The sequence below is a fragment of the Orbicella franksi genome, chromosome 15 (assembly GCF_964199315.1).
Source record: "Orbicella franksi chromosome 15, jaOrbFran1.1, whole genome shotgun sequence".
Classification (NCBI taxonomy): domain Eukaryota; kingdom Metazoa; phylum Cnidaria; class Anthozoa; order Scleractinia; family Merulinidae; genus Orbicella; species Orbicella franksi.
Window position 1 is genome coordinate 19,332,828 of NC_138159.1, and position 27,231 is coordinate 19,360,058.

General features: G+C 37.8%; 1 protein-coding gene across 6 annotated transcripts; it reads right to left on the reverse strand.

Moving 5' to 3' along the window:
- Nucleotides 1-21: 21 nt before the first annotated feature.
- On the reverse strand, nt 22-21,346 carry LOC145469348 (5-hydroxytryptamine receptor 4-like). Of its 6 annotated transcripts, none has more exons than XM_081453032.1 (2): nt 17,247-21,346; nt 22-4,935 (listed from the first exon to the last, which is right to left on the reverse strand). In XM_081453032.1, exon 2 carries the CDS (start codon nt 4,904-4,906, stop codon nt 3,773-3,775), a length of 1,134 nt encoding a protein of 377 aa, XP_081309158.1. In that variant the 5' UTR covers nt 4,907-4,935; nt 17,247-21,346; the 3' UTR covers nt 22-3,772. The 6 variants fall into 6 exon arrangements, with proteins under 6 accessions (XP_081309158.1, XP_081309156.1, XP_081309154.1 ...); XM_081453030.1 differs by having other exon boundaries at nt 12,948-21,346; XM_081453028.1 differs by having other exon boundaries at nt 7,509-21,346.
- Nucleotides 21,347-27,231: the final 5,885 nt, after the last annotated feature.

Below are 27,231 nucleotides of genomic sequence, written 5' to 3' on the forward strand. Positions count from 1 at the left end.
CTCGGAAATGGCCAATTAAAAGCCTTGAGTACTGTCCTTATATCGTCACTGACCTGATCTGGTCACGTCATAGCCATATGTAGGCCGCTGGTTCCAAGATTCCTACGCATTGCCGTGATTCCGAAGGTGATTCCGAAGAAACGAATGTGGTCGAACGATTTTTTTAAAACTTTCCCTGAATGTTCCCTGCTAAAAATACAATAAAAACGATGGGTCATCATGCTCGCAAAAGAGATATTTTTCAGCCATTTGTGCCTAATATCACATGCGTTATTTCGCTGGTGCGCGTTACATTTCGCGGTAGCAAGAAAGAACTGTTACTGATCTAAGATTAACGAGAATATGAAGATGTTTTCACACGATCAAGTTCAGCATCGTTTCAATGGTCTTTGCAAGATGGCGGACACGGCGAAAAAATCCACGAAATCCATCCTCTCCATGTCCGCCATCTTGGAAAGATCTTGGGAACGAGGTTGCTGAGTGAAATCTAACTTGGCTCCCAGGCTTCTTTCACTGCATTGAACTGCACTGCACTGCACTGCACTGCACTGCACAGCGCTGCGCTGCAATGCACTACACTTAATTCACTACTCTATTAATCTTTGCATTGCTCCTTCACTACTCGGACACAACGCCTCCCAGAGATCGTCAATGAGTTTACTATTTTCAGTTGAATAGACTCCAATCAGCCGTCAGATCCCGTTGTTCGTAGGCTGGATAACGCTATCCACCGGGTAAATCGCTATTCAGTGGATAAGTGTTACCAAAACATAGCCACGTTATCCGCTGGATTGTGATTTATCCCGTGAATAGCGTTATCCACCATTCAAATAACTCGGGCCAGGCCGGAGATCATGACAAGCAGAGCTTAATATAGACATTACACGTAACAAATTTATAACAACCTTCTTCGACCAATTATGGAAAAATACACGCGGGCTGGTGGATCAAGTTTGACTAAAACATTTATTTACAAGTCATATAATATACATTGCAGGCAATATTTCAGTGGGCTCGGCAGAACAGAGTATTTACACTGAAAGAAATATTTGAGTACCACCGAGACAAACTAAACTTGGTCTCAACTAGTAAGAACGATAAGGAGGAAAGACCTGTTTCAAGGCCTCTCTGCGACACGCGAGCAGGGATCCAAGGTGGATATATCAAAACGTCCAAGACTTGGCAGTGTTTAAATCAGGACCTGGGTGGGGTAAAAGTGATAGCTGAAAATTGGTGGAAAGTTAAACTATCAGCTAAGCAATGAAGCGATTTTTAACCGAAAGCTGAGATCTGAGAGCCGCAAACTTCACTAATAGCTGATAAACGGGATGAAATTTTAAATGATTTTGGAGAAATCTCAGAAAATTTAACTGCTATTTGAAATTTCAGCACCCCCATCCAGACCTGTTAAACAAAACTGCCATAATTCCCTGAAGACGTGTCTCTTAAAAGATCAGAGCTAGACATGCTGAAGAAAATAATAAATTGCTTCTGGATAATATTATAAGCACAGTGCTATATATCAGTAGAGGATTGATTTTCTTTTTCTCTTTACAGGTAAGCTTGAAATATATTGAGATTGCAAGGAGAAATACAATTTTCATCAGACATCTCCTAATGTATCAAAGCGTGAAGCAAAGCTTAGAAATCAAAATGTGTTTCGAAAGTTTGGAACTTACTACAACTTACTACTATACTAAGAAATATTTACTAATGGGAGATTTTTTTTGCACATGTCGCTATTTAACAATTATTTTATCACCTTGTAGAATTTGAGAGCAAATAATCTAATTGTTCTAGTAGAATTCTATCTTAATTTCCTTCAAATAAGACTTTTAATCATTTTTTAACATCGCGCTCATCGGTTCATTGGAAAATTATGAGGTTTTAAAGTCGAATAACGGTCTGTTCTTGAGAATTCAATTATCTAGAAACAAAAGAGAAACTAGAAAAAATTGCCATAACGTGGACGACCTCTAGCAATTGCACTCTAATGGCTGATAGTATACGAGTAGCTCAGCCAATCAGATTGCAGCATTTGCATTAATATACTTCAGCCAATCTGACTGCAGCATTTACATTAGTATACTAGTAGAATTCTACTAAGGCCAAATAGAGTAGTAAAACTCACAACGATTGTTCATAACGTGATGACTTATACTCTTATTTATTTAGGATTACTGATGTGGTCTATGTGCTACATAAGCTTCCTCAAAGCGCCGTAACTTTTAAAAAGCAAAAACGATTTCCACACTGTACTATCGGATCTTTACATTACAGTTTTTCATCTAAATTTGTACAATTATTACTCGTGAAATTGGACCGGGTTTGCTCGTTACATTAAAACGTTTCGCGTTATTTTGAGCTACTTTAGATGATTTTAGTTCAACAATAAGCTCATACAAGAAGGGATGAGAGATAAGAGGGTTAAAATTTAAAAAATTGAAACATTTAGAGAGGAAGCCACATCAGCCTTAGCTGGTTTTCATGCAGGTCCTCCATCCTGGTCGAATTGGAATTTGAAAATATTGGTTTTTGTGGAGGGAGGAAAACCGGAGAACCCGGAGAAAAACTCTCTGAGAAAGACGAGAACCAACGACAAACTCAGCCCACATATGACACCGGACTGGAAGCGAACCCGGGCCACTTGGGTGGGAGGCGAGCGCTCTCATCACTGCGCCATCTCTACGAGTCGCTCAAATAGATCTTATTCCTAAAAGTGATCCCCCTTTCTAGAAATAAGCAATCATGTGAAGCGAATTTTGTTCACGTGGACAGCCCAAGCTGGATTACACGCACTTTCATCCTCCCACGAAAACATCCACGCAACACGCGGGGTGACATTTTCCGCTCGAGAACTGGGCACCATAACTAAAAATAACTTGAGACGGATTGACTCTCTTACTCTTCATCCTCTCATGTTTTGACACGCGAGATGGCGCGCGAGATTCTACCACTCTGGTACGTGCGCGCAATGAGCAGCTGTTATATATTTAATGGATACTACTGGATTTACATTATACCCTGATGAGCTTGGTAGTGAAGAATTATTTTATAATAAGTACTAATCCATTGATTAGTAGAAATAATCGCCGGAATGCAAGGGCAATAGGTTCTTTCTGAGTTACCTTGTGCCTCCGTTTCAAAACTAGTCCTCGCGCAAAACATTTCATATGAAAATGAGTTCCATTTGACACAAAGCTAAAAACAACTCGGAGATAGCCCATTAAGGATCCCATTTGCGCTACGAGTAACAATTGAAAATTCTCAACATTTAGTCCAGCGAAATGTGCAACAATTGTCAAATATCACAAGTAGAGGAATTTTAAATCGCCCGAGCTTGCATATGACTTCTCTTTTACTATATGACTGAGAAAATTAAGAACACGCCTACATTAAAATATACTTGATTAACGATAAATTTACCTGTTCTCAGCGAACCACGGTCAAGTAATTTTCTCAGTCATATAATAAAAACCAAACCGCCGACATTAGCCAACCAACTTTACATTACTAGATAAATTGCATATTTTGCTCGTTGACTACTAGGTTTGAATTGCATATATGGATACAGAACAAGTGACCAAAGATACCGATAGTTCCCCAGTTAATCATAGCCGTAAAGACAGCAAAGTGAACAATAATCTATATCTAACCGTGTTGAGGCATTCTCTAGGATATTCGCCTTCCAAAGTCTTCCTTCCTTATTTCATGACAGCTCCACAAAGAACTGAAGACAGAGTTGGTAGAAGTCGTCCGTATTAAAATTTCCTTAAATTCTTGAAATTTCATCTTTGGGCGACAACAGCTTAACGAAAATCTTGCTTCTAATTTTCTTCCACATGTCCCTGAACGCTTCTTTGAAATGTTTGTCGTGGAATGGATACAGGAATGGGTTGAGCGCAGAATTCATAAAACCCAGCGCTAGAAGTGCATCGTACAATACATATGGTATAAGTCCTTGCGCGTTGCACCATGTGCACAAGTTCCCAATCATACTAGCTGTTACGTAAGGTAACCAGCAGAAATAAAACAGCACCACAATGAAACCGAGGTACCGGCATCCGCGGACGTTGCGCCGTATTCGTTTTCTTTCCCTCTTCTCATTTTTTGGCGCCAGGTGTGTCATTGGATGGCCTTCTCCGTTGGCGTTTATGTTGTTGCTGGAATTGGATGAGTCATTGGTATTAAGAGACAGGCTTCTCTCTATCTTCAGAACCCTTTTGCGGTGTTGGTGAACGATGGAGTAGATGAATGACCAGAAAATCGCCATAAAGATCATCGGCAACAAGAAATTCACAATGTTCACCGTAATATTGTACGCTCGGTCAGTCCCGAAGTAACAAAAGCCGTTTTGAACAACAGGATTGTCAGGATGCGCCGTCCACCCCATGATGGGAAGGCAAGCCCAGGTAAGAGCATATATCCACAGGCAACTAATTATGAACGCAGCTCTTTTTGGTGGCATGAAAGAGTTGTATCGCAGAGGCATCCTCAACACCAAAAATCGATCTACAGTGAACGCGCACAGATTAATAACAGTGCTCGGCACGGCCAGTAAATACATTGTGGTATAAACATTGCACATGAATTCGCCGTGCGTCCACTTTTGATTTTTCAGGGCGGCATCCGCCTTCAATGTTGTTACTAGACCTGACGTTAACAGGTCTGATATCGCCAGTGATATCACGAAGTAGTTTGTCGCGCTTGTACGTAGTTTCTTGTACGCTATGAAAGCGTACACCACAATACTGTTGAATACAAGTGCTAGAATTACAATAATGATCTCTGTCACAGCGAGAAAAATGTAGAATTTATCCACCCATGTTTCCCCTTCTAGAAACGGCTGAGATGGCTGAATCGTTGACGACCCATTGAAATAAGACGCGTTTGAGTTGTTGGCCATTTTTACACCTGTTCACTGGCTCCCTTCACCTGAAAGAACGAAGCATGTTTCAACCAACATCAGCGAATTAGTTTAAATCCAAATCAGTGAATCGTAATTCATTCCTTATCACAATTTTCTTTAGCTGCGGCAAATTCCCTTTGAAAGATATAGTCTGTAGACACCATTGTTGATGTTTTTCTCTGTACATTTGCCGACCCTAAGCACATATTATACATTCAAATGAGCTTCAGTTGTCAAGTGGTATTGCCATTTCAGTCCAAGATTACGTTTGCTGTTTTTCCTGCTGACAATTCGGACGTAAAGCACACGAAAACGAGTTTTTGAAAACTGACAGATCATTTACTGCGTTTCTCGACGCAATATCATCAAGTTAGAGTTTTTTAGATAAAACCCTGTGTACAGAGACTAAAAGAGCATTAAAACTCTTGAAAACATCAATTATAGGAATAATAGTTTTCACTCACTTAGGATGTTATTAATCTTTCCACGAAAATCCGATTTTTGGCATAAATAATTTACGATTATTAATATATCACAGACGTAACAATATAAATGTTCCAGTTTAGTTTGCTTTCATGCAAGGAAAAACCTATTTCTAACAGACTAGAGGTTTCACTCAAAAACCCCTTTCGCAGCTTTTAGCGGTTATGTTTTCCATCAGCACATTCAGTTAATGGAACTAACTGACTTTATAAAATCACAGAAAAGTAATGGATCATTGATCATTGTTTCGAAAAACATTCTAGAAAATTCCATACAGATATTGACTGTAAACTCTAAATTGGTTTGAAGTAAATCGACTAAAACGACCAAGAATACGTTTGTGACGGTAAAAATTTACAAACTACAACCTAACACTAACCATGAAGAATTTCCCGCGGAAATAAAACATGACTGACGCATGCAAATACAAGAGACCAGAGAGAAACATAAAAAGCTAAATTAATACTAAATCAGTGACTTACGTTCAAGTTTCTGTGATCTAAAAGATTTCTAAAAACGTTTTAATTCGCAGTATAATAGGCAACAGAAGGTAATTTCGGAGGTGGTTAGCAAAACTGGCGGATGCACGTAGTCCTATTAAATTTTGCATTGTAATTACAAAATTCTCTGCGTCGTGACATTTAATATGGTTAATAGAAACATGAAGTACCCTCTCAGGTTAAATTTTTCTAAGTTTTCAAAGCGCGAATCCTTAGTACGCAGTACAACTCCAGTCTTCGCCAGTGATCACGTGACAACCGGAATAAGAATTCTCGCGCAAGGCGGTATGGTAAGGCCGGAACAGAAATATTTCTAAGCCCGCATCGGTCCACACTCGTGCTTAATACGACCCTTGCGCTGGCAAATGCACAAACATGTATCACTCAAAAAAGCATACATCTCTCTATCAGGCTTGATATCAATAGCTAAAGCAGCGGAAAAGTTCCTTTATGTAAACTACGTTTGTCGAGCTCAGAGCTACAATATCCTAACTGCCTCCTGTGCCAGTTTTAGTCTAGTTTTGAACAGAGAACGTTCGATTTTAGACTTTAAAAAGCAAAGCAACAATGGCTTACAGTCGCATCGAGCGAGCGTAAATTCAGTTGAAGTGCTTTGTAAAGTGGGTAAAAGAATTCAACTGAACTGAATGATCTGTTTACCTGTATAGTAAGACGTGTGCGGCATTTTAAAGTCCTCATTCACCGAGTAATCTGCCGTCAGGTACTTGATCAGTCATTCATGCAAGATGTATAACTAAGCACCATTTGCACGTCGCCCTTCACCGATATAAGTAAACATAGGAGCCTGAGATGGAATATATCACTCTAAAATGGAAGGTAGTTTCGCTGGATTTGAAAGACTGTTCTCGAGGACATACCTAAACATCTTTGTGGAACAGAACGACGCCATATCAACATATCAATGTACGCTTTTGACCTTGCCTCGAAAAAGTGCCAAGGTGAAAATGTGACAAATATTGTAAAATTTCCGCTTGAGAGAAATTACAAGTGCATAGGAACAGCTGAGAACATGAACTGAACTAACATAATGGCATACTCGCACGGATGGAAAGTACTTTAAAAAGGCCTGTGAATGTACGGCTCAAGAGCTCTATTTTAATTGTCCAAAGGGCACATATTTAAAAACAGCATAATAAACCGGCTATCACATGAAAGTACTCCTCGATAGTTTTCGCTTGAATGGTCACACACTAGGGTTTCATCCATAGACTTAAAAAGTTAGAACCACCTTGTACAGCATAATAAACAGTACCACATGAAAGTACTGCTCAATAGCTTTCATTTGAATGGTCACACACTAGGGTTTCATCCACAGACTTAAAAAGTTAGAACCACCTTGTACAGCATAATAAACAGTACCACATGAAAGTACTGCTCAATGACTTTCATTTGAATGGTCACACACTAGGGTTTCGTCTTCAGATTTAAAAGTTAGAACAACCTTGTTCAATGCAGAAAGAGCTGTCTAACAAATATCATTTGAATGGCCATACTTCGGAATGTTTCCAAATAGACCATGATGATTTAGGAATCTGAGATAGATCATAGCTGTAACTAAAGTAACCGCTCATATTCACACGATTTAACAGTCTTACCCGACTTCTGGCGATGATAGCTTTCACGGATGGTTTTGAAAGTCTCCTTTAGCAAAATCTTCCACGTTAAATTTTTAAAGCAAGCATGAAAGGCAAGTAGTAGCACTAGATGCAAATGATTGCGTGAACACTAACATTTTCATAAATGTGATGTATGTTCCGTCTTGGAACACTTTCTGTTTTAAAATCCGCCCTACCGGAACACCAGCTGGCCGTAATTACGAAAGGAAATAACATCTCCCATTGGCCACAAAAAGCACCCAGGAATCTAACAAGGACAACTATAGGCTAATGGCAATGAAAGGAACGAGCCAGTTTGACAGATAACCACGCGAACCTAAAATTCGTCAGCGGCGCCTTTTAATCTGAAACAAAAAATCTCCACATATTACGCTGGGATCTGCCGAGAGCCTTTTATTAAAAAGAAAAAGAATGTTAGTTTTGAATTAAAGTGAGCTTTGAAGACCGCCTGTTGATACGATACTAGACGTGATAAATATCCATCAGTCTGTGAAAATTTCGTATCTACCCCGTGGGCATAAAATACAAACACATGGACGATTAGAGCGCGCTAATAACTAAATTATTTCACGGGCGGATAACTTATTTTTCAGTTATAGAATCGACAATGGCAAATTACGGGGCCGACAAAAATAAATCTCAGGCTAAAAAGTCATCGAATTGTCACGCGATGTGAAAAGTCAGTTTTCTCGCATTGTCAGTTCATAGAATTTGCTAAAATAGTGAAATTAAATTTGTGAAATGTTTGTTTTTTAGTCATGGCTAGACAGAAAGTTGAATGACTTGCTAAAAGCTAAAGACAAAAAAATAATTGATTGCAAATGACAGGTAATACTCAACGACAGACAATCTCAAAATAATAAATTTTACAGGTAACCAGAATATTTAAAATATACACAAGTGCACGATTTTTTTTTTTTTTTCGACGTTTGCCGTATTTTAATAAACTGCGTTTTGGCGAATGTTGCGTAGTAGATCGTCTTGCGATTATATCATGTAACAAAGGACATAAAAAAATAAAAATCTTTTGAGACCACACAGATAAGAAACAGTAAAAAACGTGATGAAAACTCTGTCGTTGAGGGCAAGCTTGTTAATTTGCGGTCTTTATCTTGTGAAAATCTGCAATGGCCGCTAGTTGTACTATTACCTTTGGAATAAAATTAGCGGTTTTGCTGGCAATTTGCATTTTTATACCACAAATAATTTTAGTTAGATTTTATCATTGATGTCAATCCTGTAAGCATGTTAGCAATAATTAATTTCATTTTTAGACAGTATATTGCAATTTCTGTGTGCTTAATTCTGCATAAAATCCCGGAGACTTTGGAATCTTCCAGAACGGATTCGAACCAATGTATGATTTGAGACCAATAGTATGTTGTGGGGATTTGTAGTTTGGCCGGAGAAAACCTGCCGTTCACTTTCAAAATTGTGCGGTCTTGTGCTGATTTGTTTTTCCATAAACTCGGCAGTTTTCAGATCTTTTTAAAAATAGAATGGTTTTATTGTTGTTACTAGAGAATAACTGCCCATTGCAGATCTCCGGTGGCACTGTTCCTCATAATTAACCATGTTACTTTCCACTCCCAAACACTGCCAAAAAAACGCTCATGACACATTAGGATAGCACCCAGTAACTATCATTTGAATCACAATTTACTCAGTAGGGCTCCAACGGCAAATTTAAAAGTAACATCTACTTTTATGGATGCGAGTTTTATCTGTGGGTGTTCCGTGCTAATGTTGACATATTTTCCTTGCAGGAAGTCCAAGCTTTAATATCTTCCTGCTAAAAAAAAAGTGTCACGGTATTGTTTCAAAGACCCAAACTTTCAACATTGTAATGATTGATGGGAAATGATATTAAGAAAATTTCTCGTTTTTGCAATAAAACCCGAATAAAATTCTCAGACCACAAGGGAGATAGAAATCTTAAAGTTAGTTCTCCACACAGGGAAATATTTTGAAACCAACACGCTTTTAATAGTACACATCTTAAATTTGTCGCCCTTTTTAGAAAAAAACATGCTGCGAAGTAAAGTTCTGTCGCTTTCACGCTATAAGATTGACACGAAATTATCTGCTAAATCAAATTAACATGAGTGTGGAACCCACAACTGTGAATTCATTAAATTAACAAGGCAAATCTGCTATCTGGTGTTAAGAATCCAATGAATACGATGGGACAAAGTCGGAGTGTATAGGAGTGCTATTTGAAAGACACATTTTCAAAAATGTATATGGAAATATAAGGTATCTTAAAGGTTTGGTTTTGCAAAGGAAAAAAGAACTATTTTACTTTTCTAGCTCGTTTTGGTTTTCTAGTAAAGCTTGTACAATTTTGGTTAAACTTGAAACAGAACAGAATTTCCCGTTCTGTTTTATTTTTGCCGGTTCGCGCTTGAGGCGTTGTTAGAGTAGGGAGGGTGGAAATTCAATTTACGTAAACGCAAAAATACTGTTTCATTGACAAGTGATAGTTGTCAAATTTTGTTACATTTAATTTCCTTTCATTGATCGAAGTTTATTTGTGAATGATAAGTTTTCCTTGTTGTTTCCCATCTGTATCTGCACTTTTCAAGGCTTTCGGCTATTTTTAGAAACGTTCCCATCCTTTCATTTCCAAAATTTCTACGTTGAATTCTTTTTAATTCTTGCAATTTTATGGTCACTGTGCGCCTTACGATTGGCCCAATTTTTGCGAATCACTTGAAAATTAAGAGCGTAGATGAAAATAGCACCGCCTTAAAAAGTTGGGCTGAGTTTTCTTAGACGCACAGTTTCCGATCGAATCTCGACCAAATCGGCGAAATTTCTCGATGAAACGATTAACTATAATTACCCATGATACCTTGCGGTATTATCGCAGGCGCCATTGTTCGCTTTGCTTTTGACTGAACCGGCAATCGGCAACTTCAACAATCGGTATGTGAAAAATATCGGTTAAAGGAGCAACTAGTGGGAACTGGAGTCGCTTGCCACACCTTGTTATACAGACAAATTCCTAATTCCTAAGAAATATATAACATAAAAAAGCATTTCGAAAAAGACCAAAAAATTTGCTGTTTCGACCAGGAAAACAAGTTTATTCAGGGCTGGAATAGCCCAATTTATCCGTCAATTGATTAGGAATTTATCTATTACGGATAATTAATAAATACATTGATTGATCAATCATTAGATATATCATTTAGCGGCGAACGAAAATTTCTCAAAAGAAAAAAAACCCATCAGATTTCATTTTAAAATAGCATCGAGGGCAAATAGCACCACTTAACTAAGACATTACTAGCGCTGTTTTTTTCTTCTTCTTCTTTAGCTTAGTTGCTTTAACCCGTCACCTTCTTGGTAGCGTTTACTCAATTTTCCATCGAAAAAACTGGACAGGAAACATCTTTCAGCCATATTAAGGGGAAAATATGCGGGGTCGTGAACCAGTTCGACAGCATATGCATTAAATACGTCAAGACTGACATTGAAGTTATTGTCTTCCCAAGCTCTTTATCGATATTTTCTTTTTGGCATTGTCCATGTGCGTAAACCATACGAAAAAGAACACAGTTTGTTTCGATATGAAAAACATGCTTTGGGAAGACACATTAACGTACAAAAATCCGAACCAAATCTGAAAAAATAACGCAGATATCTCTTATCACAACCCGCCGAAACCAAATTCCAGTTGCAATGTACGTAAATTGAAAATATCAAAAAATCGAGTTGTCACGTAAATGTCAACATTATCAGCTGCACAACGATAAGAAGAGTATGTCAACTGTATAATTTACACAGAACTCATTTTTGAAAGTAAGCGAAACAACGGGCATCTTGTTTTGCAGCACCGATCGTGCGAGACATCACGTTTTGCCTCTGGCGGGCCTTTCCCGCCACATTTTTTGCGCCGAAACTCCGATTAAAAACCTTATATGATGCTGGTTTTTATGTTTTGTTGTTATTGTGAGGGAATGGAAAAGATTCCTATCGACCGCAATCCATCGGTTTTCTGTCACGTGCCGCATGGCCTCAATTACGCATTAACTTGTAACAAATCAATGGGTTCCATCGATCAATTTGTAGGAAATTGTCACCGCAGGCTTGGCAGTCAAATTTATTCAAAGCATAACAAATTTCGTATCGATTAAGGAACACAGAAACAAACATAAAACACCTTAGTTCATTCTACTTTCGAATTATCCCCTACTATGGGGCGAATTTTTGGACACCGCTAACTTTTCGGCGAGTTTTCCAATCCGCTAAAACGTTTTGCAACTACCACAAACATAATCTTTTAAATGCTCCTGCTTTTAAAAATGTTTGGCAGGAATGCAGTTTTTTGTCGATCGAAACGAATTTTAGTCATAACAAAATTCTGTCTCAAGAAACGCTTGTCCCCTTCCTCGTGTCGCAAAATCCACAAAAACCTAAAAAGGAAGAGTCAAATCCTCCAAATTGTTGATTTAATGTATGCTTCCGTCTGTTTTGGAGGCCAAGATAATTTGTCATTCCATCCTGCGTGTGTCATCGATATCTCTGGGCGTGTGCTTAGCTCTCAGCAAGCATTTCAGCTATGTTCGTTTTATCTCGCGCTGTAGCTTGAAACACGCTAAAAATAGCTCGACATTCGCTGCACAAGGCCTCCTTGTATGTCTTCCCACATCACAATCACTTTCAACCATTACAACTGAGGTCTTAACGCGAATTTAATTGTTTGGATTACGAAGAAATGTGTTTTTATTAAAAAAAATTAACGCTCACTGATGTGAACCTGATAGCATAGTGCAAATTACTGTCAAATGTTGTGACTGCTGTTATTTCATGAAGTGATGTTTCATTTTTGTCAGACAGTCACACTCGGCTACGTCACATTTTCGAATCCTTTCCAATAATGCGATTAACGGCGCATATCTAGTTTCGACCGAGAGTTTCACGAAAGCAAATTCAAGGAGAGATTATCCAGCTCTGTTTCCACCAAAACAATTACTGAAACACTCACACCCAAACTCGCGAAAGTCTCGCAAAAAGCAAGCCTGTGTATTTTGATGTCACAGGTGGCTTCGGTTTTTCGCGATGTCAAACGCATCCGATAGGGACATAACTTAAATTATACTCCGTGCGATACCACGAATATTTCCCTCGTAAATTTCGCAGACACTTTCCGCGTAAATCACAACTAAACGTTTAACACGGAAACGAAAGTTATGGCTTGTCTGGTGAATTTGAAACTATATTTTCATTAGGCCTCCGTATAAATTCCAATAAGAGGTAGTTCTTCAGTTAGTAACTTCTGCGTGTGGGAGTTCCATCGGAAATATCAGAGCTGGCTGAGGTGCATGCCTGGCTCAAAAGCATTAAGCATTTGCTATATTTCTGTACCACGAAATCATCACAGTCTAAAGGACAATTAGACAGCTAAAATACCTTGAGCACGCTTTGGAGATGCCGTTCAATCCGTATTTAATGTCTACTTGTCAGGCATATGCCATGTTTCCATGCAGCCAACGTTCTAAAGTCCAGTATTTAAGAAAGCAAATCTGTCGTTAAACTAATACCTCAATTTTCCCTGTCAAACAAGTTAACCCAGCAGAGAAGAACCATCCAATGGCTTCAGTTCGTTATATTCCGAACGAAAGGTCTTCGACGTGCAATGTCGTATTCGTTGTTCTTCTTGAAGTGGGCAAACGACATAAAGACTTTGTCACTTTTGAAGGAAGGCAGATAATATCAATACAGCACGCAAGAACAGAAAGTGAGACTTTCACGAGCAATTAGTTACGATATCTGTCAACCGATAACGAAGAAAATGGACAAACACCATTTTACACAAAACAGAAATAAGATTGTGAAACCATAACTGACGCAAAGACGATTTCCATTGATTTTATCTACCACAAAAGGGATTATAAAAAAAATGTTCCGACAGCATTCCTTCATTAATTTACTTGTCAGTTTGGGTTTTGCTTGAATATGTGAAATGAACGTCTAAATAAATATGTTGTTATTGGATTTTTCGTTCAGTCTGACTAAAAGATAACAACACGATCGAGAATGTACCCTGGTTCCTTGAGTTCACGCCCTTTGTCCTTTAAGATTAAGTTTTAATAAGCTGCTTTCCTACAGATAGAATAAACCAGGTAAAACTCACTCAGACAAAAAGGAACCAAATACAGCGTTGGACACAAATATACTTTGTTTGCCATTAAAACTGTTATTTCGATCTTCACGATAACTGGCTTGATCCATGTACAGTGGCGAAGAACTGGTCAGAACTCGGCCGAAATATCCGAAAAGGGGCGTCGACATATTAGATATCATAATGAACATTTCAGTGTAATATCGTTCGTATATTTCTATACACTTTAATTGGCAAGCTTAAAGACCGAGTAAAAAAAAATCGAGACTTTTAACTCTTGTACGGTGTTATGCGATATCAGAAGTATTTGGACTTCTGATAACCCGTTAAACCGGTTTCCTACACAGGATATTTGTCTCTCAGGTTATTTGCTGTATTCCGCTAGTTGGGGTTGAAGAAAAAAGTGTTTCACTTTGAGAGTGCATATAGAAAATATAATGAATCTGCCTACACTGAAGGGCTGTTGACACAAATCTTCAATTTTCTCACAACTTGTTGTACTTTTAACAGTGCACGCAAAAATTGCTCGTCTCTAAAGTTGTTACCCTACAAAAAGACGAGTATTGAATAGTTTTTAGTAACGAACATAGAAATATACTTCTTTCTTATTTCAACTGAGCGTTAAAACCAGAGAATGAATGATAATCCAAGACGCAATGTTCATAATTGTGTCGAAATTCAGACAACAACTGGCAAAACTGACAGTCATATTTCGGTAAGAACTATACTATCATCAGTTAAATACGGTTTTAGTAACAATGAATAGAAGAAAAAAACTACTAATGAGAAAAGGCAAAGTTCTCTGCTGAATTTGAGTCCTTTGTTGAGGGAAGGTGTCCGACGTTTGATGTAATATGCCTCTTTGTATAGCCGGAGAAGATTCCTATCGCTGTAGCAGCGAAGGCCGTACAGTAAGGCTCATTAGTAAGGTCAGATAAAGGCGCATGAAGATAATCGAATGAAAGAGGCTTAGATTTACCCAATTAACAAAGATTTTTTTTTGCAATTTGGTGCTGTGAATTACTCTTTTCGAGGAAAACTCCCTACACATAGCCTGTGCGTGGCAACATACAGTGACTGAAGGGTTAACATGCCGAGAGGGTAGTCTTGATGTAGTACCAAATATTCAGAAATAACATAGAAGAAATACATGACAAACAGCTCAGAGAATTCATGTTTTGAGCTCGAGATTTGAGCTTAACGTGACGACAATTTAAGACCTAGGCTTTGATCCTTTTTTTTCGGATATTCACACAAGTTAAGCAGGCTAATTCCAGCGTCACTTCCTTAATGAATAGATTTATCCCAGGTCTGATATCACGACCAGATTCGATACGACTTTTATAGACCGGTAAACAAGTATATAATGCTACAGCTGCAGATGATAGGGTGTTATTATGGCAGTAGAAAACAACTCAAAGCAAAGCAGAAAATGATAAGATATTACAAGTTATAGGTTCAAATGTTGAAAGACGAAAACTAGGTATGCCAGACAACTGTGTATGGGCAGAGTATATCGAACACAACACTCTATTTCTGTACATTCTGGCAGTTTCGCAATGCGACGAGAAGATATTGCAAAAGGTTTTCAAATGAAAAAAGGATCACAAATTATTAAAGCAAATCAGTGTTTCATGTTTGTAAAATCCAGGTCGACAAAAAAATCTATAGTCTTTGATGATACGATTTTTTAAGAGATACTTCACTTAGCAAACAGTGTATGCCATTCATTTCCTAACTTACGCTTAACTTGGTCAGATGGATGTTTGGTTTGCTTCTTTCACTGCTGTAGTACAAGATGGCAATTCTAACACAATCAAAAGCAATGGAGGAAAAACTGATCTACAATGAGAGTACCTACATGACTCGAGTAGATCATTCCTTCAAGAACTTGTTTTCACGAAGCAGTAAATAACAGCGACATTCAGTTTAGCAGAACCACTCCCCTTCAATGGTCCCTGAGCGACACATGTGGTACGGTAAAATTTCTGGTCTTGTCATGCAAATATACGATTCCACCATTGGATAAACAACGGGGAACAAAGGGAAAGAAGTGGCTTATCGCCCGGCAAAGCTTATTAAAGAGGGCTGTTCAAGCGAACATTTGGTGAACAGCTTAAAGGTGGGTTGAACCAGACGTGAAATTAAGAATTTTAACGACATAGATAACTATGGTCAGATAGGCTTGCATATACTGTTCAGCCGTCTTGTCTTTTCTAAACCGTTAGAGTTCTTCTGAAAACAGACGAGAGAGAGATTAAAGCTGTTTTGAAACGCTGGATGGACCTGTAGGTGATATGAAATTGAAAATACATTGCAAGTTTCAAGCGAACAACAGCACGTATCTTACTATGACTTATTGGCAATTATCACCTCGGAGGTTAATAAATGCTGGGCAATATTTTCGTTCGCAGGGTCACTGGAGATATTGTTGTTTTGCCGCCTCTCCGTAATGATAACTGGGTCATTATTGAATTGATTTCAATCGTGGGTCAAATTAATAAACTAAAATGTATTTTCTCTCCTAAAAAATAAACCTTATTGTCCGAGCCAAAATATCCATTAGATCAATGAAATATTAAAGTGATTAAGACAATCCTACAAAACTATTTCAAGAACTCTGACGAAACTTATTTTTAGCCATAAGGTTAAAACATCAAAATTAGATTATAATAAGGTAATATGGACTTGTTCCCATTGTTTGTCGACCGCTCGATCACTGTTGTCATAACCAACTGAGCTGGCCTATTTTTAGTAGAACTTATCTTTGTTTGCCAAACAAGTGAACTTTTCAAATGAGCTACATCCAGTCTCTGTTGGAGATAAGGTTCGATAGGTTATTCTTCAGTAAAATCTCTTGATCGAAAAACTGTTGGCAGAACTGTCGTTGAAATGCAATTAATTCAGTTTGAGCCCGTAGACGAAATGAAATCTCCGCTGACGTTTCACTTTGACATACACTTGTGTTAAGGAAGTACTATTCGGCAGCTTTCATATGCAATGAAATATGCCGGACTACAAAGTGACAACCACCTTGTACAGCGTAATAAAGAGTACATGAAGGTACTGCAAGATAGCTTTCATTTGAATGGTCACACACTAGGGTTTCATCCACAGACTTAAAAGTTAGAACCATCTTGTACTGCATAATAAACAGTACCACATGAAAGTACTGCTCAATAGCTTTCATTTGAATGATATAGTACAACTCCCTGCTTCAGACCCTAGACTTCGAGATCAAAATACTTATTCTCATAACCTGCACAGAAACCAACTTTGTGTAGCTTAAGGAGAAAATTGAAGCTACTCGACTAGTGCTTTCGGTCAGGTGGGGATGGATTAACCTATGAAAGCACCTTTCATGATAAGGTTGGCGACGTATATAGTTCGCCGTTTGAAAAGGTTTGTCATGTGTTCACAAAGCGTGACCAGATGATTTATTTAAGGGAGCCACGTCATGGAAAATTAAAATTCAGGAATAATAACCAAATTGAAACTTCACAAAGCAGTTAGCTGGCCGCGTAAATAAGAAGGAAACAGCTTGCCCGAGGCTAACTATTTATAATAATGCGCTATTTTTACATCACCTTGACAACCAAGGCTTCTGTTCCAATTTTGCTCGACTCCAGCTGCAAACACGAACGTAAAATTTGAATTCTTTGGTAACCAAGAAAAATACGAGGTGACCATATTCGAGCTCTGTGAAATTGTTTTTACTCCCAGAGACGTGATGTCGTGTGTTGTAATCTGGGAAAGCGTATGACAACACGGTTGTAACCCCAGATTAGTACGCGCTAGTTAAGGTTATCTAAACACGAATACCTAAAATACTCAGTTTGTGCAATTATCTCCTCGATCAAAGCTGCCAAACTGAACTCGTAATGATATGCAAACGTTGCTTTCGCCTCAAAACACTTGTTAGTAAGGTTTAATTATAGGCCCGAGGATCGTAAAAAAACGCAGAAAATCTCGAAAAGTTTCGCGCAGATGACATAGTTATCTCGAAGTTTCGGTACTGTACGATGTTATTAGATATCTGCATGACAGCTAAAACACAACATCGAAACACTCTTATAAAGTTACTAGCGTAGCCTAGGGATAAATTTTTTACACAATGTACGCTGATAAAGTCCCATCTGGGTTAGTTTACTAAAATATCTCTTTGCGCAATCGAGAGATTACAATTACAGTGGCCAACTCTCACAAGATCCAGCTGCATTCGAACGTGGCAAGTCGAGATTTTTGAGTTTTTGGTCGCGTGAGTTTCAGCGCAGCGAGTGTTAAGATGACAGAAATTTAAATCATTAATGAATACATGATGACGAGCTAATCGGATCTAATACTAATTTTATAAGTTGCTGTAAGTTACTCTCGACGATGGCAACATATTGTGATTATTTGAAAGAGTGATATCCAAAAATAACCTTCGGGTTTGAAGTTTCAGGCCAGCAGCTCGAATTGCAGCCGAAAGGGACACTTTTTAACATAAATATTGATTAGATAAACAAAACTCTTAGAAGTGATAGCTTTTTATCTATGCTTGATCTGGAAATAATGCTTCTTCTTAACATTAAGACATAGGTGAAATTTCGAGAAAAAACACGCTCCACGGGAAACACACAAGTGAATCTTTGTACGTCATCGACATCTTTTTTTGTTCGATCTCCGGACACAAAACGTCAACTTAAGTTTCTCAAATGACTTCTTTCGTCCGCCCCTCGATTTAACACATGTAAATTATTTTCTGAGTGGTTTTGCCCACAGAATATCTTTAAACGCACCGACGAAATTCCGTAGAGCTATTTTAGGCGCCGTTCTCGGGAACTTCTAGAACACGAGAAGAACGACCTCAAGTGTCTTGATTTCAGAAATGGTTGTTCTTGTGTTACAAAAAATAACTGCAGCACGTGAGCTAATCCGGCCTTTGTACAATGCATTCAGTTAATTGACACGAACGAGCAAACAAACTCTTTGCGTAGAGTTTTGCCTCTCAGCTTGTGACAGGCTGCTGACCCTGCGTTGCCCTTGAATGAATGCACTTGATGTTGAAAGCGTGTTTGGCTCGTTTTCAGATCGTCTTAGCTCGTTCTGAAGACATTTTCGTTTTGACAGCTTAGTTTCGGTCTTAAATTCTATTTACATTGTCTCGTGATCCGTCAACAAGTGTAGTATATTTTGTTTTAGGCGACAATAAAAGCTGTGTGTTAATACTACTGTCTGACTATCCATATGTTTGTTGTCTAACCGAAGTTTTATACACTTTGGTCTTCTGTAATCGCTTCCCCGCGTTTAAAACTAACTAGATGAAAAGTTATGTTAATCTTTGTCTGGTCGCTCGTTTGTCAGACTTCAAATAAAAAAAAATCGAGATATTTCAGCAATTACTTGTATCAAGTAAATCAAATGACGACAAAACTATGTATTTTAAGTGTTCAAGCATTATTTAAATTAGAAAGAAAACCGGTTCGTGATTACAATCTATATGATATGTAAACATGGTTTCTATCCTCGAAATTTTCCATTTCCTTTCTTTTTTCAATTATCAGATGTTTGACACTACAAGAGGCGTCCAAAGCCTCGATGAAAACTTAACTTCGAGGTTTAAATCGTTTATCCTTACATTTACAACTGAGCTTATTAGATGTGAGCTCGTTCCTTAACATATTCTGACAGACTTCCGTGCGCACCTCAAGCTCGGCGAAAATAAACGATATCCTCCATTTATAGTCAAAGTATTATTCTACTTGTGCGGGGAAACATACCTCTCTCGAAGTCAACAACTCCTTTTAGTGCTGTGCGAGGGGGCACCTTGTGTAAATCTCGTTTCTGCACAGTGGTGAGAACCCGGCCCTGACCTATAATTTCCCCTAGCTGTTTGGAAAGGGTAAAGGCAAAGTCAAACGGTGAATGTCATACCAACTGCATACCTGTCTTTAAACGCGGAACAGGACAACTAAAAAATTTACACCCTTCTGACAACGCTGGTCGGTTTGTTGTTCTTAGCCTTCTTGAATAATCTCATTAAAGTGCGGAGCGAATCATGCGTGGAGTTGCGAGCCGCCCCCCAGGCGTCAAGGTCAGATTGCAAATTGCGCGCGCGTTCCGATCACAAAACATTCACTAATGCACCAAGGCACGATTTAGATTGGATCTGTTACAACTATTAATCACAACAAGTTGATTCAGGCAGCTTTCAGCTTTTCTGAAGCTGATTGCAAGTTAATTTTCCATAAATCGCATAGTAAATACGTTTTAATCATTAATCGCTTAAACAAATGCTGTAAATACCACCTTGGCACTTGTTTAGCAAAACCGATCATTTACTCGAAACTATGTATAACCTAACCCCAGGCCTAGAGGATGTGATGAGGAATAGGCAAGCCCTGTATTCCACTCAAGCTAAAAACTAGGTTCTGCATATCAATGCAAAACTCAGTGACACGAGTCACACATTTGCTGATTCATGCAAGACTCGTGCAGCGTGATCGAAAACATTTTCCTTAACGCGGCAAATAAAGAAATTTCTCTAATTGGTCGCTATATAGTTCTTGGGATGCTAACACCTTAGGAGAATTGGTTTATACTTCAGCGTAATATCGCTTAGCTCATGTAACGACGTGTTATTTTCTCATCACATACAAATACTTGACAATGCTAGAGTGAATTGAACAGGAGAACATGTAGTTCTCATTTATCTTGAATATTTGGCCCGACCGGTGGACATCAGAACAACTCTATCCCCAAGGAACGCCCAGATTTACCCTTGAATGAGTGTCACGTAATTTTGAAACCCAGTTACCGTTTTGTGACACCTGTTAGCTGCATTTGACAAATAAATGACAAATAGTTTAAATTCTTTTGTCGTTTAAAAACGTTACGGTCCCTTTTTCGAAATTGAAAAAATAGGGTATTGGAATTAAGGATATCGGTATGATAAGATTTACAACCGCAACAAAACTAGGAAAAAAAAATCATACATTTTAATTTCGTAACCCGACGCTGGAAAATTCAGTCTTTGGTACAGCTGGATTTTCCTTTTCTGATTACCTAGTGATTCAAACAATGAAACGTAATTTATGAATAAACAGATCAGAATTTTTTAAATTTAAACAGTTTGTGATGCTGCGTAGCCTTGTGTTAGATATGAAGGTTGCATGGTGTTCGAAAACAAAAGAAAGATTATAAAAGAATCGTGATATATTCCCTAGACATACATTTCTCTCAATATGGTACTGGGAATTTCAGTGTTCGAAATAATTTTCTGGCTGCATAGTGAGCGAACACAAAGAAACGAGCTATCAATGGTCTTGAAAGACTGTCAGATAGAATTAGACAACATAAATGAGTTTCTAAATCGATTATTCTCTGAGGCGCTTTGTACTTATGTTCGAAGTGATGGAAAGGTTACATGTTGATACAGGAAAGTTCCCTTGTTTTGTAACAAGTGTTGAGGAAGATTTACTAAATGAAATAAAAAAAAATGATTTATTTGCTCCCGTTGGCATAACAAGTCTTAATTCTCGACACTGTGCTGCGAAATTCAGTGTTCCTAATAGTATGCTAATTACATCGCGATAAAACACAAAGGGGCAATTTATATATGGATCATAAAATTGATATAAATAGTTCAAAAGCATAACTTTTCTTTCAATATGGCGCTGTGCTTTTTTAACAAATGATGTGATGTTTACTTAGTAATGGAATATAAAAGGACAATTAAGAATCCTGTGGTTTATGAAACTTACATAAATAGTTTGGAGACAGGAATATCTCTCAATGTACTTTTAAAAATAATGGACTGTTTGCTAAGTCATCAGGCACAAAGAAACTCTTAAGGACTGGATTATGCGAGTGACATAAAAAGTTTGGGGTCATGTTTTTTCTGGCTAATGTGCTAATTTTCAAAAAGGAACAAGGAGTGTCGGAAGCATGGTGCTGATCACAAATGAAGACTTATTTAAATTAAGTTTAAATTTAAATTCAAAAAGGCTTTGAACCTCGTTATACAGTAGTGTACAGCGAACAGAACGGAAGACGACTTTATTAAACATTTTCTCAGAATTTTCGACACAAGTTTCGAATCATAACTGCAAGGATATGTTATTAATAGATCACAGAGCTGATATATAAATGAGATAATTTGAAATACCAAGTGTAATAGAACTACGGAAATTGAATGGCCAGATTAAATATCCTTTTCTATATCTAATGATTCCGGCGTCATTATAGCCTTGCATTTCAAATTGTTTAATTTATTTATACTTTGAGTGAGTTCTTCCGCCTGCATCTCAGTTCTAATCCACCAGAGATCCTGACCTTTTTTCGCGCATTATGTGACCCTCTGCAATAATATAAATAGTTCGAAGACCTCTTCTGTGGTGTGAAAAAACGTGCCCGTTGCATGGCGATTAAACACCGTGAATAAGAAACGAAATTTTAACTACCTTATTCTTACTAAATTTCGCTATTTTCGCATTTTGAAAAAAAAATCGAGGAAAATCAATACTTGCGAAAAAACAGAGGGCGCGAAAACTCAACACGCGAAATTTAATAACAGATGAAAACAATACAGAGATGTCGAATGTTCTGAGTCACGTGGTCATTGGTAATTGCTCATTTTCTGTCCTTGAAAATATAGTCGTTATGGTCTTGTTTTCAACTAGTTAGCCTTCTTCCTCCAATTCACTGCCACTATCTAGTAAATTCGCCAAACTTCTTTACGACGGTCATGAAATTTTCCATTTGTAGGCTCCTTGTAGTGAACTGGGTCCTCGGATCAGGAGTTTGGGAGGTTAAAGCAATAGCAAAACCGCGAAATTAAATCTACTTGTGGAAAACTTTCTCCTGGAATTGCGAAAATAAATACTCGCGAAATACAACTCCGGCATTTTTTAGTTGGAATAAGGCAGTCTGCAAACATACAACGTCTAATGTGGTTTTGTGTGGTTTCGTGGTCACTGAACAAGAAGCAAAGACTGAAACGTTTGATATATCTGGTGAAGAGCAGGCGATGACAAACCATAGCTGGACTGTTGGATTCTTTATGTGGCTTTATATGAAATGTCATTTCAGTTGATGAAGTACCACCACAGAGATCTGATTGGCTATGGTTGCTATTCTTCAAGCCAATCAGGCTGAGGTGGAAATAGACAAATGTTTATACCCATGTATGCCAATAAAAAAAACCAATAAATTCATCCATATAAGCTATGATAGTATTCTAATCTGTAAGAAAAGTCGCCTACACTCAGGTACTTGCGGTTGGTTCTTAGGAGAAAAAAAAAAAAAAATTAGAAAAAGTACGTCCGCAATGCTTACATGTAATAGCACACTGTTAAAAGAAACTTGATTATTCGCGAATATGTATTGTTTTTCAAGTTGCCTAATATCTATGCAGATTACATGCGACCCTTAATAGTTGTAAAAAAATGAGACAAAATGGGCCTTCCGCTAGGATTTTATTATGCTCCGAAAAGACTACTTTAGGTAATGAGTCTGACTGCCATTAAATCCCAGATTAGAGGGATCATAAACAACTGAGCACAGACCAGTCGATGATAAATCGTTAGCAGAAATAATGAAACAAAACTGTCTGCTGGCCATGTTTCAAATTTCACAGTATTTATAAACGAGGTTCGATTGCCAGCTCGGTAAAAGAGTAAAAAACATCTGCTCATAGCAGAGGAAAATATTGTAGTTTGGCATGAAAAAGGGTTTATCTTAGTTAAAAGATCTAAAGTTATTGCCTAAGCTATTGAAAAAAAATTGAAAAGAAAAAACTCACTATGTTTGAAAATAAGTTGATATCGCTTCCTCCAAACTGTAACTTCTCCTTTACAACCTTTGAACGCTTGAACGCTCGACGCCCTCTGAGTTTCACATTTGTTCTACAAGGACTTATGTGGAGTCACTTGGTCCGTCACAGTCAAGTAGACAGTCACGTCTCCCCATATTATCTAAAGCAAGTTTTAATTGATCTTCCATGTGATTTCACAAGTCCATCAAAAAAATCTTGGGGTAAATCACCTTGTAGTTAAAATAACAAAGAAATATTGTGGTTTGTTACATTTATAAACTTCCATACCGCAAAACAAGAATGTTTGAAAATATTTGAATGGTTAATAGGTGACGCGAATCAGTAAATAACTCGCTTAATTTGCGCCATTTCTTAATTTCATGGTCTGATTATCGCTGCCGCTAAACGAAAATCAAAACAGGATTTCGTTTTTCTTTTTTCAAGACATAATGTTTCCAGTTTTAACATTTAGAGATAAGTTCAGGACACATGTATTTTGAATTAGACTCTATTGCTAATACATTTTTAAAAAGGAAGGATTTAACTTGGACCAAAAGCGAGTGACATTATTAGAATTTCCCTTTAAGTTCAAGATCCCACACAGTAGACAGTTTGGCTATCGGAATTAAATACTTGTTTAATCTCTCTGACTAAACACCATCTGTTGTAGGCAGCCTTTCATGTAGCGCCGATTAAGAGACCGATTTTACAGTGACACATTTAACATGCTCCTAAACTGACTAAAATTTGAAGTTCTAGTTAACAGAATGTGAAGCAATTCCAAAAACGTCTTCGCGTGGTATTCAAAAATTTGTTGCTGTCAATTGCTGAAACATGTCTATGGATAAATATTTGTTTCTGCACCAGAGAGTAGATTCTCTTTGATCTGTACCTACTTCCAACAGCTCATGTCCCATAACACGTGCTTATTTCTCAGAGATGGAACTCGAATAAATTATAGTTATTTTTATCAGTCCTTTTTCGCTTCATTAGTTTTCAATTTATTTAACAACAGACATCAGCTGAACACGCATTCATCAACTGTGATCTTTCCGCCTCGATACCAAATGGATATGAAGCCGCGCATTTTCTCACGTACACCTCGTCGCTGCAGAATGTCGTTTGAAGGCAAGAGAAAGCTTTTCGCTTTTTCGCGATTTTCAAATCGCCAAAATGTGAAGTAGCCCATAAAGAACGTGCACTATTTACTAACAGAATTGTTAAAAAAACTCGTCAAAGTCGCAAAGATTAAGGGCCGCCAAATATCTTTCTGCTGAAATCGCGAAATTAGGTCAGTCGCAAACATTTCCTGTTAATGAAAACCAACGTAAAGGGAATGCTCTGCTGGTTTCTAAGTCGGCGATCAGCTTCAGTGTGAAAGAAGTGAACTTTTGACGCCGTGGTTGTTGTTTATTTTAATTATGAAGATTAAGCAGCTTAATGGTTGTGTTCTTCAATTTAAATTAAACAACCACAATTCACAATTCCCTTCACTTTAATTTAAACGATCCATTGCATTTGACCCAAGGGAGGCGGGCAGGGGGCTCTTGACAAACTAGGTGTTTGGGTACAGGGGTACTGGCAACGTTTTGAAACCTTGACCTTTTTTAAGACAAAGAAAACATCCTTTGTTTTAGAACACTGTTAAGGACAAAGAATGGGTGAAATGAAAGGCTGACAACGATGGGACTTCTTTCTGGCCCTGAAAATTAACTAACTATCAACTAACGTCTGTGATCTCGTACTACTGAGTATTGTACTAACATTATTAAATTGTGCAACCATACCTTGTTTCGGGCAGGTTCAGACTTGCATAAAATTATACCCTGTTCAGGGCAGCGAGGCCAAGAGCCATACCCCCTCCAGTGGCAGGGCCCCGTAATAAGGGAGCACCCCGGGTGTGATTGACCCCCGGCAATTTTAGCTCGACACACCGTACCGTGGTCCATAGCGCTTTTCTGATAACATAAGTAACAAAGTTCGCATCTTGTATGATGCCGAAAAATTTAAATTATTTAGATTCTTGTGATGGCTCTTTGTGCAGGCGGAATCGTGCTTTAACTCCAACGGAAGAGATTAAAACTTTCACAAAACACCTCAGGTAGTCCTTTTAAAATCGTCGGCATCGCAACGGCAATTGAAAACAAGTAGCGTGCCTAAAATACTTCAGACACTTTACGAAACCAATCACGCTTAAATCATCCTGAAAATTTAGAGTTTTAAAGTTGGTCGCTTGTAATCCTCTTTTAATTTCCCCCGCCAGACATTGGCAAAGAGAATTAAATTGAGAGCAGATAAAAATATTCTAGTAAGTAGTTTACGAACGTGACAATATCGAGGATATTACACGGCGGTTTGAGTATATGAATTTTTTTCTTTTTAGCTGGAGTGATAAGTAATAGTAATTGGACCGAGTGGAGCGCAATTCAGGGAGTAATCGCACGAGTAATTTCAAAATCGGACGAGCGCGAAGCGCGCGATGCCAATTTGAAATTACGAGCACGATTACTCCCTAAATTGTGCGACACAAGGTCCAATTACTAATTAATCGTATTCATAACAGATTTCGAAATGAAAATGTCTTTGGAGAACTTCTTTTGAGCGAAAAAGCGCTTTCCATTAATCACGTGGGCATCCAATTAAAGGTATCCATATTGCAAAAAGTTCAAATTGGATACCTATAATTGGACACCCACGAGATTGCGCTCCGATTGCGCGACAAATAGCCACACGGACCAATTGATCACAATTAAGAATTTTCTTATAGATATATACGATTTACGAATGGGCGCAAAGAATATTTTACATTTTTTTTCTTAATTACCATATTTAAACAAAAAACACGAATTCTGTGACAAGATGATGCTAAAGACAGAGGGGTAGCAGCTCTCGTAAGCTTGTAATTCTCTTCATCTTTAGCAGCTGTTATTGTTTTAGGGCTAGGGGCATTGTTTCGATAAGAGAAGGTATAAATTCCAGTTTAAGTAATCCTGTTCAGTTTATGTAGTTTCGCAGGCATGAATAAATTTCGAACTAAAGAAAAACAAACATTCTAAGTTTTCTCTATGGGTTGTTTGGCCGTTTCGGGAAAATAATTCTTAGAAAACTTCTACAGTAAGAAGCAAATATACCAAGTTTTGAGATCACAAATCCAGAGCATTATTTTATTTTCCCGAATCGGGAAAATAATTCTTAGAAAACCACTTTTATAGTAAGAAGCAAATATCCCAAGTTTTGAGATCACAAATCGAGCAAGACCTTACTAGGTCCTTGATGTAAAGATCAGTGCCATATGCAAATATAACGAGTTATAAAAAATATATTTCCACATTTTGTATTTCGAAATTCCTCATGACATTGTTATGAATAGCGCTATGTTTGAAAGGTGTTGATCTTTGACATAAAATGGTCGAGAAGATATTTTACATCTTGTGTATCTGGTACATCTTGTGTATCTCGTGCAACATAGAGCAGAACAAACATTTACTGAGCAGTATCATGATATTATTTCATATCATCTTGTGTGTTCTGATTGATACACTCATACAACATGGTGAAACTAAAAATCAAAACATAAAAAACTAAACAGATGAACTGAGAAATTATCTAGTTTCAAATGTCTACGTCCAGGATGAAACATTAAACGTAAAACATTAAAAAGCAAATCTCTCACCTGTTTATTACAATAGTTGAGTGAACTGCGTGGGTGATACCCTCTCGGTAGGTTGTTTTTATAACTCTGGAATATCCAGAATTAAAAATGAAACATTACAGCC